The 15129-nt window shown below is 40.7% G+C and overlaps 3 protein-coding genes and 1 long non-coding RNA gene across 5 annotated transcripts in view; 2 read left to right on the top strand and 2 right to left on the bottom strand.

The window, feature by feature from the left end:
• Positions 1-1237: 1237 nt before the first annotated feature.
• On the top strand, positions 1238-5178 carry LOC100694826 (C-C motif chemokine 2). Of its 2 annotated transcripts, XM_003437600.5 has the most exons (3): positions 1630-1796; positions 1876-2005; positions 2584-5178. In XM_003437600.5, exons 1-3 carry the CDS (start codon positions 1733-1735, stop codon positions 2753-2755), a joined length of 366 nt encoding a protein of 121 aa, XP_003437648.1. In that variant the 5' UTR covers positions 1630-1732; the 3' UTR covers positions 2756-5178. The 2 variants fall into 2 exon arrangements, 1 of the variants encoding a protein (XP_003437648.1); XR_002062886.2 differs by lacking the exon at positions 1876-2005 and having other exon boundaries at positions 1238-1829.
• Positions 4893-9953, bottom strand: LOC100694559 (gamma-aminobutyric acid receptor-associated protein-like 2). Its single transcript, XM_013276604.3, has 4 exons — positions 9705-9953; positions 7059-7114; positions 6800-6972; positions 4893-5382 (listed from the first exon to the last, which is right to left on the bottom strand). Exons 1-4 carry the CDS (start codon positions 9736-9738, stop codon positions 5292-5294), a joined length of 354 nt encoding a protein of 117 aa, XP_013132058.1. The 5' UTR covers positions 9739-9953; the 3' UTR covers positions 4893-5291.
• A 1277-nt stretch (positions 9954-11230) lies between these two features.
• LOC100690079 (NAD(P)H dehydrogenase [quinone] 1) overlaps positions 11231-15129 on the bottom strand; it is an 8496-nt gene continuing 4597 nt past the window's right edge. The window contains exons 7-9 of the mRNA XM_013273094.3: positions 13553-13666; positions 13173-13274; positions 11231-11655 (exon numbers count right to left, since the gene is read on the bottom strand). Coding sequence (XP_013128548.1) covers positions 11293-11655; positions 13173-13274; positions 13553-13666 — 579 coding nt within the window. The 3' untranslated portion in view covers positions 11231-11292. The remainder of the gene's footprint in view (positions 11656-13172; positions 13275-13552; positions 13667-15129) is intronic.
• LOC109202901 (uncharacterized) overlaps positions 13664-15129 on the top strand; it is a 1688-nt gene continuing 222 nt past the window's right edge. The window contains exons 1-2 of the long non-coding RNA XR_002062883.2: positions 13664-14612; positions 14696-15129. The exon at positions 14696-15129 is cut by the window's right edge and continues 222 nt beyond it. This is a non-coding gene — a long non-coding RNA (uncharacterized LOC109202901). The remainder of the gene's footprint in view (positions 14613-14695) is intronic.

Below are 15129 nucleotides of genomic sequence, written 5' to 3'. Positions count from 1 at the left end.
AATCTGCTGGTTGCACCAAAATGCTGGCCTGCAGGTCATGTGTTTGTTTCCCTCACTATGGAGAGACTGTATATCATATTTGAAGTCTGCCGGTGCACCTTTCAGCAGGTATATTCCAAACATTTCACATAATGTACTGTCCCAAACTCAAACTCTGATTTATTAAAAAGCACATTTAAACACACAGGTGCAATATTAACATATTCATTATTAAATATATGGAGTCATGACCCAAAAAGACATCAGAAACTCAAAGAGCATCAGACACAGTGTCAAACACCAGTGAGGAAAAATACGTTTTCTACTTTTAAACGAGTTGATGTCTCACAGCAAACAGAGGTTTATTTAAGTAAATGAATATTAATGTATGACACAATAAAAATACCAAAATAAAATGAGATCAAATAAAACATGAAGCACATTATTTTGAAAATCCAAACAAATATAAAATAATGAATAAGACAAATAAAATTCCCTCTGAAGTTAAATGAACACATTTAAGCTCATGATGAAAGTCAACAAGAGGAAATACGCTTGTTTTTCTTTCACTTCTCTCCTTTTGCCTCCTAAATGAGCTCACCACAATGAGGAAGTAGAAACACAAAATTGCACACAGTCACAATAAATGTGCGGGTTTTCTCAAAGTGTGAAAACAGATTCACCGAAACGTTTTTCTGGTGGAAGTGGACGAGGAAGTGAAAACCGCCAGGCAACTCACAACGTCACCCTACAGCGGTGCAGCCTGTGAGTACCTGGACAGGTGCGCGTGCTTTATGTTTCAGACTCAACACGCTGAAAATGAAAGAAAATAACAGAGATCTGTGATCTGTGCTCCGACCTCACAGAGTTCATGCTGACGGTCTGGAGTACTGTGACTTTGTTCTGCTAATACTACCCGTATCACTATTCATTACAACAGTATTACTACCATTACTACTGCACTACAACTTGTACTTTATGTGCTTTATAAAATTAAATTCATATCAAACATATTAAACATAGCTGCTATGATCATTTCTACTCATTCCTCTGCATCTACCAGCAGTGTCGAGGCAGCGGCCCCACCGGGCTCTGCGGTCAGAGGGTCCCAAAGGAAACGTTTTTAATGTTTCTAATGAAACGGTGGAAGGACTTGTATTTATTTAAAATGAGAAATCCCAGCAGGTTGACCCTCCCCTCTCTGAGCCTGGTTCTGCCCGGTATTTATTTCTGTTAAAAGGGAGTTTTTCCTTCCTACTGTCACCAGAGTACTTACTCAAACAGGGTCATGTCATTGTCGTCTGTCACTGTGGGTTATTGGATGTGTAGGAATCGGATGAGTTCTGCCAATACAGACCGATCAGTTTATAATTTTCACATAAAGCTCTGCCGGCGTTTCAGAGTTTATTTCTCTGATTTATTGACAACAAATGAGAGAAATAAGAAAAATGAGAAATAGATCAAATGTGATATGCAAAGACAGATTTTTGCACCAGTTAAAAGTAAAATGAGATTTCGTTGCATTTTCTTTGGGGGTTTCAGCATCATTTAAAAAAGAAATCCTCTGTAAGGGGTTTCTCTGAATCCTGTCAGAAAGGAGAAGAAGTGGAACCAAAGGGGAAGCGTGACTTCTTAGAACACACTGAGCCATGAATGTGGACGTGGGAGGTGGATATAAAGGGAGCAGAGAGCAGGTCAGAGCACATCAGCCCTGCACATTCAAACAGAAGAACATCTGTCTGTGTCGGGAACCATGAAGACTCTGCTGGCTCTCACAGTCCTGACGCTCACCTGCTTCCTGAAGCACAGCTCTGCCAGTGAGTACCGCTGACCTTTGACCCCTGAGCACCGTGAGTCTGAGCTGTACTCGTATTAACTCTGTGTGTGTGTTCACAGTGCCAGTCGGTATAGACATGGTGATAAAAGATGTCAAATGCTGCGAGGCCGTCACTAATAAAATCCACATACCAGTGGACAAGGTGACGAACGTGATGAAGACCAGCGGCTGCAATCGAGAAGCAATCATGTGAGTACATGAAAGTCACAGTGTTGCAGGTCTCTGTCCAGATGTAGTGCACTGCAGCTGAAATATTTCCAAGTTCAGGTTTTAGCCAAATGAACTCTTTTCATCGTGGACCAGAAACCAGGCTGAAATGTAAAGTGCAGCCAACCTGCGTTAAATATGTTCGATGTTTTAGTTCATTTAGGTGGCATCGAATTTGGGAGGAGTTGCACTTAAAGAGGATTTTAGAACATTTTGACTTTAGAGGTAAAATAAAAATCTCAGTCTTCTGATTGAGACAGTTGTAGTATGTTATTGTGAAATCGCGAAATAGGATTACACAAATGCAGTTAGCGCTGGGAGGCTCTTATTATGAAAAATCAATGTTCACTCACTTTTGGCTCCATGTTTGGGCTCCACCAGTCTGAAACCCAGTAGATTTGATTGTCTTCTGTGTGTTCATCATCGGTTGGTAATAATAAGTACTGAGAAAAATTAAACTGGCTGCTGTGTGACTTATTTTTCAGCTTCTTTCCATCATTGGCCCTGTTTGTGATATTGTGACGTGTGCATTAACACTGTGTATCATGTCTTTCTTGCAGCGTCACTACTCTGAAGAAGAAGAAGTTCTGCCTTGATCCTGAATGGAAACATGCACAGATGCATCTGGAAGAATTCAAGAAAAGATCAGCGCCCACCACTCTGAAACCTGAAACCACTAAAGAAATGAAGAAAAACTTCTCGTCCACCACTCTGAAGCCCACAACCACCTGAGTCTGCAATCCCAGAAATGATCAAAGTGGTTCTTTTCTACATTAATAATCTGATAAAGTTATTTGTTGCTCTCGTGTGTTTTAAACTGTTGCAGAACTTTGATCATTAATGATGATTACACAGAAATGTTTCTAGTTTAAAACCTTTAAAGTTTTTTCTCCTCAATGTTTTTTATGAGATAAACCAAGTGCTGTGACTGAACGTTTCAAATGTCTGTTCATTATTGCTCCACCTTTCACAATAAAAGATTTATTTTTGTACTCTTTAAAGCCCACTGAGTCTTTTATTTAGAGCAGCTGTGAGTCATGAAGACATACACCCATTTTATAAAAATATTATGTTATAATAATAATCACAAACATCACTTTCATAAAGACCCAAAGCTGGAATAAACCAGTGTTTGCCGTATACTTTTGGGACCTTTGTGTCTGCGCCATCAGCAGCCGCATCTTCTAACATTTATTTTTAATTATAAAAGATGGATTTTATTGTTATTTCGCTGTTTTTGCACATTTTTGTCAAAGTAAAAGTTTAGATTTGTCGTTCTACAGATTTTTAACTGAAAGCTGTCGACACGAGTGATGAAAACAAAGACGAGCAGCGTCGCTTCAGCAGCTTTTAGAGATCAGATGTTATTTAGAGAAAGAGGAACTTTGGTTTGTTTACTCCCGAGTATCCTTAAAATTCAGAGAAAGGATGCAGACATTAGACGAGGAAGTGAAACCAGAAGAATACAAATACACAGAGAAACACACAGTTTTACACAGATTGATCATGAATTAGTTTTAGGTAGTTAAATAAAAGTGTTTTATATGTTTCTGTTGTAGGTTTTGTGTGTATTTCACATTTTTTGGAAATGATTACAAATGTCTTAAATAATGATGTTAGTTTGTACATAATGTTGTTTATGTGCTTGACAGTAACAGGACATGGTCTATTGCTTTTCTTTTCTTTTTTTTTGTGCTAGCTTGAGAGTGTTTATGGACGCTAACACGGGAATGTTTGAAACATCTGAGATGTTTATGCTGTAAACTGTTTTGTATTTTCTTTAGTTTTCACAGTGAAGAGAGAGAAACATAAAGTGGCCGCTATAGTTACATGTAGTTAATAATATAAAAAGAAGAATTTGATCATTCCAAAAAAAGTAAAATCATTTAAAGTGACATTAAAGAGTTAAAATGCTCTGTAAAATAATAAATAATAAATGTAGTGAGTGAAGGAGTTGCTGAGTTCAGTACTTTGCATTTTCAAACTTCTTTGCTTTCGTAGAAGTCGGTAACCACATTCTCACACCCTCACTCAGATATCGAGTGTCTGGTTCCTGATTTGAGCTGCTAATACCAAGTATGAGAACTCAGCACACAGACGTGCTTCCATGAACTTTCATGTGTCCCTGGTCGGTTTTATCCAGAAATCATCGCGGCAACTTCATCACACAGAAGAGGTCATGGCACTTTGTGCAGCATAAAATGTCACGATTAGAAACTCTAAACAGGAAGTGAAAACTACTAAATGAATGAATGTTTTGCAATAACGAGACTGAAAGTATCAAAGGTTAAAATCACAACACAAGTAATAAATGACACCAAACAAAAAGAAACTACGTTTCCTCCTAAAGCGTTCCACAGCAACTCTTTACAATCAGATTTCACTCAAACCAAGGAGCAAAGAGTCAAAGCTCAGTGAATCATCACAACTGTTTCAGACAACAAGTCTGAAAAGAGATTATTTTGAGCGTATTATCAGCGCGACATTAGGATCATCCTCAGTGCCGTGAGCATTCTTCCTCACTTCTGTGGGGGGGTTTCTGGATATTTGTTACACATGCACGCTCCAGACCATCAAACAAATCTTAACCTGAGCAAATACAAAATACACTTTTAATTGATCATTTCATTCATTCAGGGAAACAAAAGCTATCTGAAATTACACCGCTCTGTGATTTTCTGCAGCATCAATCTCGTCTCATTTGTAACAATGTTGTATTTTTTATGTTTTTTGTTGCTGTTGTGTCATCGGTTAACAGCTCGAGTGGCGGCGACACTCATGGGGATCATTTTGTGCTGAAGAGTCACATGACCCCCTGTTTGCATCAAATAACACACACAGTTTGAAGAAATGAGGAAGGTGCCCAGGCTTTATTTTTGGCTTTTTATTGGTTAGGTCATCCAGCTACCTTACCGTCAAATAATTCATTTTTTTAAATATCATCTTCAAAGAAGAAAGCACAACTGAAAGCAAAAGTCATTCACTCATGTCACTTTTAAAAGGTGGAAACAATCAATAACAATAATAATAAATCAAGGTTCCTACTAAAACACTCAAATCACAACATCGAACAAAGAGTAACTGAAATGTGACACACTGGATCTGTAAAGAGGAGGCGAGACATGAGCCGGGACAAGCACGCCGGAGTCTCCCAATGCGTATCCGTGTCTGTTCCAGTCTCTGAATTTCCCTCGCTGTCTCCCAGGGGCCAAGTGAGGGCTGTGATTGGATGTGGGTGGGTGTCACGAGAGGCAGCTTTTATTTTCCTCTAAAAGCCAAAGGTGTTCTCCCCGCTGTAGGCCACGTACAAAAAGCCGTCCTCATCCTTCTCCTTCTCGTACAGCTGCCCCATCGTGATGCTGAAACATGGAGGGAGACGCAACGTCGTCACTGAACACCAAATAAGAAAACAATCCACCGCAGAAAAGACAAAGACAAATCCGCCTGATTAGCATTTTTTCATAAATAACACCAGAAATCTGTGAACATTTGGAGGAGTGACGCACACTAGCACATAAAGAGCAGACGTTCCTAATATGGTCACCTGAGGTGGTTTGTTTGTGAGAAGCAGCCAATCAGAAAAAAGATTACATAAAGAGGGAGGAGCTAATGCAGACGGACTGAGGGGCTGCTGCATAAGATAAAGGTGGATTATTGTGAGCTGTAAATCATGCAAAGCCACTCTGGTAGAGCCTAAGAATAAAAACACAAAGCCAGGAATTACGCAGAGTCCAATGACAGTTTAAAATAACCAGTAATCATAAAACAGGTGAATGACCAGATGTTCAAAGGAGTCCCAGGAGATGCTCACCTCCCTACCTGCACCTTAAACATTCCCAACACCAATTCTCATTTTCAAGTCTCATTTTTTGATTTTCTTTATCATTCATTTGCACCTGATTTGTTCTTGTTTGAAGACACCGATGTTTGTCTGTGTGTCTCTTTTAAATTTATTGACAGTCGAGCAGTCAGTTCACTTATTTCCCCTGTCCAGCAGGGAGCGTAGGTTAACCGCTTGTACATATAATTCATGCTATAAATAAGATTTTTAGGAAACGTTTATAACTCGGCAAACAGGTGTAAAAATAGTTTGTGTATTTTTTTCATATTAGAATACGCAGACCTGGAGACAGAGCTATGAAACCGTGGAAACTGACCCACTAACACTGAAACACTGAGACGTGCAGCATTATGACGGCCGAGTGCTGAGAGCCAAAACGGAATAAATACAGTTTACAGTATTGAGTTTTTCCTTTCCAATCACCTTTCTCACTCACTATGTGTTAATAGACCTCTCTGCATCGAATCATATCTGTTATTAATCTCTGTCTCTCTTCCACAGCATGTCTTTATCCTGTCTTCCTTCTCTCTCCCCAACCAATCACAGCAGATGGCCCCGCCCCTCCCTGGGCCTGGTTCTGCCGGAGGTTTCTTCCTGTTAAAAGGGAGTTTTTCCTTCCCACTGTCGCCAAAGTGCTTGCTCATAGGGGGTCATATGATTGTTGGGTTTTTCTCTGTATCTATTATTGTACGATCTACTGTACAATATAAAGCACCTTGAGGCGACTGTTGTTGTGATTTGGCGCTGTATAAATAAAATTGAATTGAATTTTATCTAAAGAACTTTAAAACTGAAATGGTTAACGGTGCCGGCCAACAATATTCAGTTTACAATCAAACATTAAACCCTCACACGACCTGAAGTAACAGAGCGAGGTCATTTAAGATCTCATTATATTACTTTATAATAAAAAAACAGAAAACGAGGTCGCTCACCTGGACTGAGGCACCGTCTTATCCACAAACAGGAAGATGGCCTTCTCCGAGGGCAGCTGGATGCGTTTCCTGATGATCCACATGAACTGGGCCACTGTGATGTCAGAGGGGACCAGGTACTTCCTCTTGTCGATGTCCACTATCTGTGATCCCGACACTTTCTCCACGATCACCTGAACGCAACAACACACACATTTCATCATCAGTGAACTGGCCGACTTGCAGAAGCAGCCGCCCACGTGTCGTCGTGCTCACTCACCGGGACGCGGTCAGGGTACTTGTTGCGGATTTTGGCTGACTCTATGCATCGATGTTCTGCAGGAGACACAGAAACATGCGGGTTAGTCTGATGGGTGTTTCTCGGCACCTCAGGCTGTTTCAAAGTGAAATTAAAAAAAATTAAAAAAATGGCGAATGAAAGTTAACCAAAATGAAACTATGAAGAAAATTATTATTATTATTTTAACAATAATGGAACAAGAAACTGACCCAGAGTTCTCCCTTGATTAAACCACAGAAACAAACATGATTAAAAAGACAGAAAACTACAATAACGATCAAACAGATGCAAATTATAAGCAACAAATAACTGAAAACAGACATTAGAAAGAGCCGCTATTCACTGCAATCTAATGTTCAACTTATTTCAACATATTTATATTGCTCTACGGCTTTGCATGATTCACAGTTCAAAATAAGCCTTCTTTATCTCATACAGTCTTGTTTAATATGAACATCCACCAGGAGCAGTAGATATATGACAGGGATTAACAAATGCAGATTTAAGTCCACTTCAATTAGTGAAAAAGATTTTCAGTAACTTTCTAAATGCAAAGGCAATCTTTTGCTCCCTGCAGCGCCCCCTGTGGTGTGGAGGCTAGCTTCAGCAGTTTGTCTACATGTACCAAAAATATCAGCCTTCCTTAATCAATAAAAGCTACATTTCAAAAACCAGCTGACTTCTTCAGTTTAAGTCTTTAGGTCCCCGAAGGTTATGTGAGGAGTTCTTCAGAGAGGTTTGTTTAGAAAAAACCTTCCACAGACAGCTCTCGGCACTTCCTGCTGCTGATTATGCACAGAGATCGATATCTGACGGTGGCGTTGCTGTCAGTTAACACCAGCTCTGACTGCCTGAACACCTTCGATCCGCTCACTCAGAAGAAGAACATGCAGGCACTGAATCTTTAATAAAACCTTCCCATGTTGCCTCTATGATATCACGCCGCATGCATTCCTGCAAGTATTTATTCTGGCAAATATTTGCACAAAAGTAAAATAATCACTCCCGTTTCTAACAGTTCAAGAGCTCCTTTCCTTCAGATCATTTGTTTTCACTGTGTCACATAAATTAAAGATGAATGAGCACAAATGGACAAAAATCTTTATCGCGGTTTGTGGTCAGCTGGTTGAAACAGCGCTTGGCATGAGTCCGCAGGAACCACATCTTATCGTTCACAGGAAGCACCGGGGGTGCCCTGAGCTCCTGTTCAGGTTTCACAGTTGGCCGCCATAGACATGCTAATTGTTGTAGTTGCTTCTAGTTTGCATGGAAGATACTGAATTAACTGCAAACCCTCGCTAACTACTTCCTGAGCTGTAGTGAAACACAAAGTGCAACACAACCCAGAAATATTCACCTTCCCTGTAAAGGTTTTGACTTTTGTTTTTTGCATTTTTCTCATTTTTACAGCTTTGCTAGAAATCTTCCTTCCAAACAGTGACTAGGGCGATGTTGTAGCAACCAAAAAAAATCGCAGGAAGGTCTGTACAGGTAGCACCGTGTACTGTAAACCTCCAACGAGTCCCCTCATTGATCTAGGACCGTGTGACCTTGTTCACGCCACCCTACAGCACCACAATGCCAAAATGGTGGACAGGTTAACAGTCATTTGACTACAAACCCTGAATAGGGTTAGCTTGAAAGAAAGCACCATAAATACTTTCTTAAGCTTTTATTATAACAACGTTGATAACTGACATAAAACGTTACCACTGCTTTTTTGTTGTTGTTGTTTTTTTTTTACCTAAATCAATTTCCCTTTTTAATATCAGCAGTGCAAGCCCCACCCCCAGAAAAGCTCCCGGAATTTGGGGGGTTGGGTCTTCACATGCACCAACGTGTGCTTGTTGTAATCTTTCTTAATGGAGAGACTTGTACTATTTTCAAACCTACAGATAATATTTCATGATAAGTTTCAACTACTGGTAAAAGTCAGCTTACACAACATTTATTACTAATGCATAATTATACAATAATATAATATTTTTATGTGAAATTAATGGATGTAAAACTATATCACAGTAACACAATCACAGGGAATGTGCTCCTGCACTTTTCAGTACTTCACTGAGTGAGTTTTCCTGATTACCTTGATTTACTTTACTGTACTTCACCTGTAACTGAGCACCTCTTTAACTCTCTTTAAATGATCCCTGAAATCTTTCCAGCTGTGATGCATGCGGCTGGCCTGTAGTGTTAGAGCTGTTTGGTCATCCAGCTGCTGATGAACTGCGAGCAGAGGCGAGGCCCGACTAGCAACTTGCTGAGCCAGCATACACGATTAGCCTGGTCGTCGTGTTAACAACAAAAACGCGATGGTTTGTTCCCTTCCACGAGCCCAGTACACGGCTTTAATACTACAGGTTCGAAATTAACGTTAACTGGAGCGGACATCAGTATTTACACCTGTATTTCCCCGCTAATGGATCGCTGGCTCCTCTATGGACAAATGCCTGGAGGACAGGCCCGGCTCCCCGCAGGGCCCGTTTATCAGCGACACCTTAGAAACTTTAAAGCCCACATTAACTCCAATACGGAAGAATAAACAGATAAACTTTTATAACATAATAATAACAACTCATAACCATTTTCCCTCACTAATCAGAACATCGCCTCCATTCTTACCCAAAGAGTGGTCTTCTTTGAACATCCATTTCATGTTTGCCGTTTCCGGGCTCCTCTCGTCGGGTGCAGCGGGCTGTAAACGCGACTCACGGTTAAATTTGGGGCTCAACAATCTTTCCGCTCGCTGTCCTCTCGGTTTGAACCTCAAATTAACGAACAGACGGCCCAGCACCTCCCAGCGCTCCAGCTACACAACAACAACAACAACAGCAACAATCCTCTTCTTCACGATCAGCCTGCTGAGCCCCGCCCAGCCCGTGACGTTACCAAGGACCCTACCATTCCGCCACGTAGAGGGGGAGAGAAAGACGGTACTCTCGACTCTTTCACTCTGTAAACGTAAATAATAACGAACAAGCAATGACGAAATGCATCATAACTAGGCTAAAAACCACATAAGACCTACGTAAGATTAAATGTTTCAATTTCACTGTATGTATAAGCCGATATTAACATTTCACATGCTAGTTTTAGGCTCGCAACCCCCCTATTAGTGATATGCAGTCATATCTATTTCTCCTCGCTACAACATAAACACAACCAGCATTACAGCAGTTCCCACAGACATGCGCAGTTTAAATCCCCTAAATGCAACCATTGCTTTCGTTAACAAATGCTGAGTATTAAGAATGTTTTATGGCGTCATGACAGGGCTAAGACTTCTACAATAATTAATTACAGTGATACTAAGATATAAATGAATAAATATCTATCTTCCTGTTTTGCTTTGAAAGCAGAGACCCAGAACACCCTCCAACTACAAATCCATGGCCTTTGTAATTCTGTAGCTCCAGGTGTTGCAATCAGAAACGTGTCATTGCTTTTTTTTCTTCTCTTTTTATTCGAGTAACATAGAACTAATCTGTCCTCAATCTCACATAGCAGGGGAGTCAAACTCATTTTATATCATGGACCACATACAGAAAAAGCTCTGGTAGCTTCTTTCCAAGACTGTCTTGAATTTTGAACTGACTAAAAGTTTATATTTAAAGAAGAAAAAAATAATTGAAATTTATGGATAAAAAATATTTTTCTGTTTTTCTATCTATTACTTAAATCCTTTGGTTTTTTATGAATGGCTGTGGGCAAGGCCTTTGTCAGTAAAATAATTTTAAAAAAAATCTGAAAATACAAATAAAAGCTGAATAACTTATGCCCTGGGTTTGGAGACTTTTCTATACCCATTCAGCCCCCAGACCTTATGTTTGACATTCCTGTTTTAGAGTTTTACAAAATAAATAAAAACCAAAGGCATGAATAAATCTGGGAATTTTAAAAACCAAAAGCTGACTCACTAAAACAGTGTTTTTTAAAAGCTGAAATCTGGTCAAATAAACTTTATTGATTAGGAAATATTCATATTTTCCTTGATGATTATTTCAATAAATAAAACTTTTATTTTATACATTTCCGTTACTTTTTAATCAAATTTATTGCTTCATGTTTATGAAGGTAAAGAATATTTTTTGAGAGTAAAGACCTTTCTGGGTTCAGATATTATAAAAGAAAAGGCTCCTGCACCAAAATAAGTGCTTTAATACAAAGTTTTATTCAAACTTCAGTAAATGTGTCTAAAACCACACGTGAATTACACTGTACGAATGGAGGCACGCGCCTTCTTCCCGCAGCCTTGTTCGTCTTCCTCTGTGGCCGGAGCTCTGGTCTGGTTGTCGGGCGGCAGCGGCTTCCCCAGGTGGTGTCCTGTGGAGATGCCGAGAGGTTGCGTTGCTAGTTCCTCCTTCACTTCCGGCCGAAGTGAGAATCCTCCCTGAAAGCTGAGATCAAAGAGCTCACAGGGGGCAAAGGTCAAAGGATTTTCTGCAAGTAGTCCTTTGAGTCGAGTCCGCCACCCCTCGAGCATCGCGGCCCGTCCAGCTGGGGGACAGTGAGCTGGACTCCAGAAAATCTGAGGAGCCAGAACCTGAAATCCACAGAAGTGCAGAATCCCATTCTGGAAGAAGCAAAAGCAGGCGGGAGGGAGGAGGATTATTCCATAAGCATTATTCTTTGGGTTTGTTAAGTGTTATTTGTGTAGCTTTCCCTCTTATGCCCTTCTTTATTAACTTTAATTGTGCTAGGGTTTTGTCTCTGTGCTCATTTCCTGTTTTATTTTGGTAGCTCTTTATTTCCTTGATTGTTTTCACCTGTTTCTTGTTACCTAGCTGTTTCCACTCCAATCATTAGCCATCAGCTGTTGGCCTCCCAGTCTTATCACCAACTGATGCTTGTTCTCATTCACTTCATGGATTTTCTGTATTCTGGGTTCCTGCTTTGATTCAGCTTTATTTATACGTTTACCTTCAGCTTTTCTTATTTGGTAAAAAGTGAGAAACAAAAGTCCCAAAAAAACTTTGGACTTTCGAACTGCATATACGAACAGCTCGGTGACTGGCTCTTATCTATTTTTTATGTAATCACACCCACATCAGCAGTGGTGCTGCTTTTCAAAGACTCCTCATGCTCAGTTATAGCTTCATATTTTTTCCTTGGTGTTTCATATTGTAGCTTTGCATGAATAAGAGGTGCTCCTTTATCTTACACCGGGCCCCTCAGCTAAAACAAGTCATTTCACTCCTCCCTTTCTTCTCATTGGCTGCTCCTCACATCCAGAAGAGCAGGTGGGTGGGGCTTCTGTAATCACATTCATAATTTTGTGCTTGAGATGACAATTTTAGGAACATCCCCACTCTATCGCAGCTCAAAGTGTAGAAAGAAGAAAAACTGTGTGAAAGTCTTGTCACAGCTTTTGGCTCACAGACGTTACTTTTACACACACTGGTCTCACGTTTAATGTGGACATCCATCACTGGAACTGAAGACTTATGACTGGAAATAAGAAAAAGTGGAGTTGAAGTGGAAGCAGTCCACAAATTATTCCTGTTCAGCTCCATGAGCACGAGTAAAAGAGCCTGCCTGTCAGAGGCTGCATGTCTGTTTGTGTCAGCTGATAACAGCGGTAAATGGGCTGACAGTGTTTGGACGAGGACAAAGTCAGCTTCTGGACACTGGAGGAGCAGCAGCGGTTTATCAAAGGTTTATGAGCCGACACATTACATCACATTTGTACCTTTGTGTGCGCTGCTGCTTGTTAGGATCAGAATAAGATAATCCTTTGGAATAAAATATGCCTCTTCACTACAGTAACCATACACACTGAAAAATAATGAGCTTTGAGGGCCAGGCCCGTCTCTGATGTGGCTGTGATCAATTCAATCTGCCTCCAAAAGGTTTCTGTATGTCAGATTAGGATTACAGTGAATCCTCTGAGTTTTTGTTACTATTCTGAAGTTTGAAGTTTTTGAAGTGGAATTCTTTAGTTTGATTTGAGTTTGATTTGTGTTGACTTCTCATCTTGCTGGATCTTACTGCATATAGTTGTGCATGCTAATCAATAAAATAATTTACTATGTTTGTAGTAAGTTGTGAATTCTTGGTCTTTATTTTAAGTTTTTTTCTCAGGTGTCTCACCTGCAGAGGCCACAGGGTGACGTTGATGTCTCCGTTGATGCCGTCAGGCTGAAACATCGTCGGAGTTGCTCCGGTCGTGAAGGACATCATGGCTTTTTTATCCTTAGAGGAAATATAACATACAGTTGGATAACCAGACCAAAACACGTCCACAAAGAAAAGCTCCTTATTTTATCAACACCAAGTTTTCCAATAATTTTCTAACATATGTACAGAAATTCCTTTGTTGTCTTTTGCTTTTTATCTCTGACACATGAGCGCATCACCTTACTGTCCCACCTAAATGTAGGTTAAATAGATAAATCCAGACTGATATTAATGGAGTTGGTTGTTATTTGTTGCATCCTTCTAATGATTTGGTGTTCTCTGTTGAAACGGACCTTGAATATCCCGTTATCGTACATCTTTTCCAGGGAGAAAGCGAAGCCCTGTGACAGCACTCTGTCTATCCAGCCCTTCATGATGGCGGGAAAACTGAACCAGTACAAAGGAAACTACAGAAGGAAAAAACAATGTTGTTATTAATACCATTCAGTGTTTTATTATTCTCAGTCATTTTCTAGTTCAACACTCTTTTACATCAAGCATTTCCAAAGACGCAAACATGCCTGTACTAAAAGCTGCAGTTCCACTAATGTCCAGCAGAGGCAGCAGTGAGTCAGTCCCCATAGACTTCCATGTTAAAACTTTACAGCAGAAACAAACATGTTTACAGCCTGGTAGCTGGTCTCTGTACATGGGAGAATGTTTCTATAACTCACCTGTTTAAATTGTATTAAGGCTTAAGGTTTGCATTATTAGGGGCGTGGCCTCCCTGACTCACTGACTTCTTTGACACAGGTGGCTGTAGCAGCTAGCGGTCTGCTAGCTTCACCTGAACTGGACCTCTGCACCGTGATTGTGCTGTTGGAGCCTTATGGAGTATTTTCAATGACATCATGTGACCAAAAATATGGCTGCTGTGAGGTCACTGTACTAACTGTCATGGTCTGGGTGTGTGGCTGTAAGATTCAAGCTGAAAGTCTGGACCTCTCTGGTATCCACCCATGGGCAGGGCCTACAGCCTCCCTCACCTGAAGCTGATTGAGGCAATCAGGTTGAAGATTTAAGCTGCTTGCTGACACTGCTTCCTCCCCAGTTCGTCAACTACCTTATGTTGGTAACCAGGCCTCACGCTCCATGTTTATGAATCTCAAGCGCTCTACTAACCTTGTAATCTCGTGTTCTAGTTACTCCTGGAAACTCCATCACACTGAACCACTCGTCTTGGAACTCTGGTTAACCTGCCTGCTTTCAGAATCATCTCCTTGCCTCACCTGCCTGCCCTCCTGCCCTTACACCACCTCGGGACCTTCACCGCTCAGGACAGCTGCCACACACCACCAAACCCACCTGGACCACGTTACCTCTCCCTCAACGCTTCCATCTCCCACCTGCACAGTAAGACGAAGATTTTCATAGCTTCCACCCTCTCCAGAACTCCTCGTTGGCTACCGCTCTAACACTGCTCTCCTCTCTTCCAGTACGTACCTAATCACCAGCCAGCTGCCGTTGCTTTCTTGGACCTGTCCCCTTGCTTATCCCTCTCCCCTGGCCAAGACCCTCACGCCCCATGTGTCAAGCCTTAAATCAAGTACTATCGTAAACGTCATTTTTGTGTTAGTCAATAAACCTTTGTTAAACCCCTTCCTCAGCCTCCGCCTTGGGTTTTTTGCACGTGGGTTTGATTTTTGGTACTCAGCCTACGGCCGTTTTGTGACACTAACAGACCGTCCGAGAAGGCGGAGCTCCAGGGTTGGAGAATTTTGAGAATTTCATTTGCAATGGAGATATGACAGCTGCTGAGGAAGATGAATTTTATCACCCTGAAAATCTAAATCCTATTTAAATCTAAATTTATTTCTAAAACCACTTTTACTTCATGTTGCTCAGATGGTGGTTTTATTAGTCTGTGTTC

The sequence above is a fragment of the Oreochromis niloticus genome, linkage group LG1 (genome assembly GCF_001858045.2).
Source record: "Oreochromis niloticus isolate F11D_XX linkage group LG1, O_niloticus_UMD_NMBU, whole genome shotgun sequence".
NCBI lineage: Eukaryota > Metazoa > Chordata > Actinopteri > Cichliformes > Cichlidae > Oreochromis > Oreochromis niloticus.
Note: the sequence above shows the minus strand (reverse complement) of the source record. Positions and strands in the feature narration are given on the sequence as shown.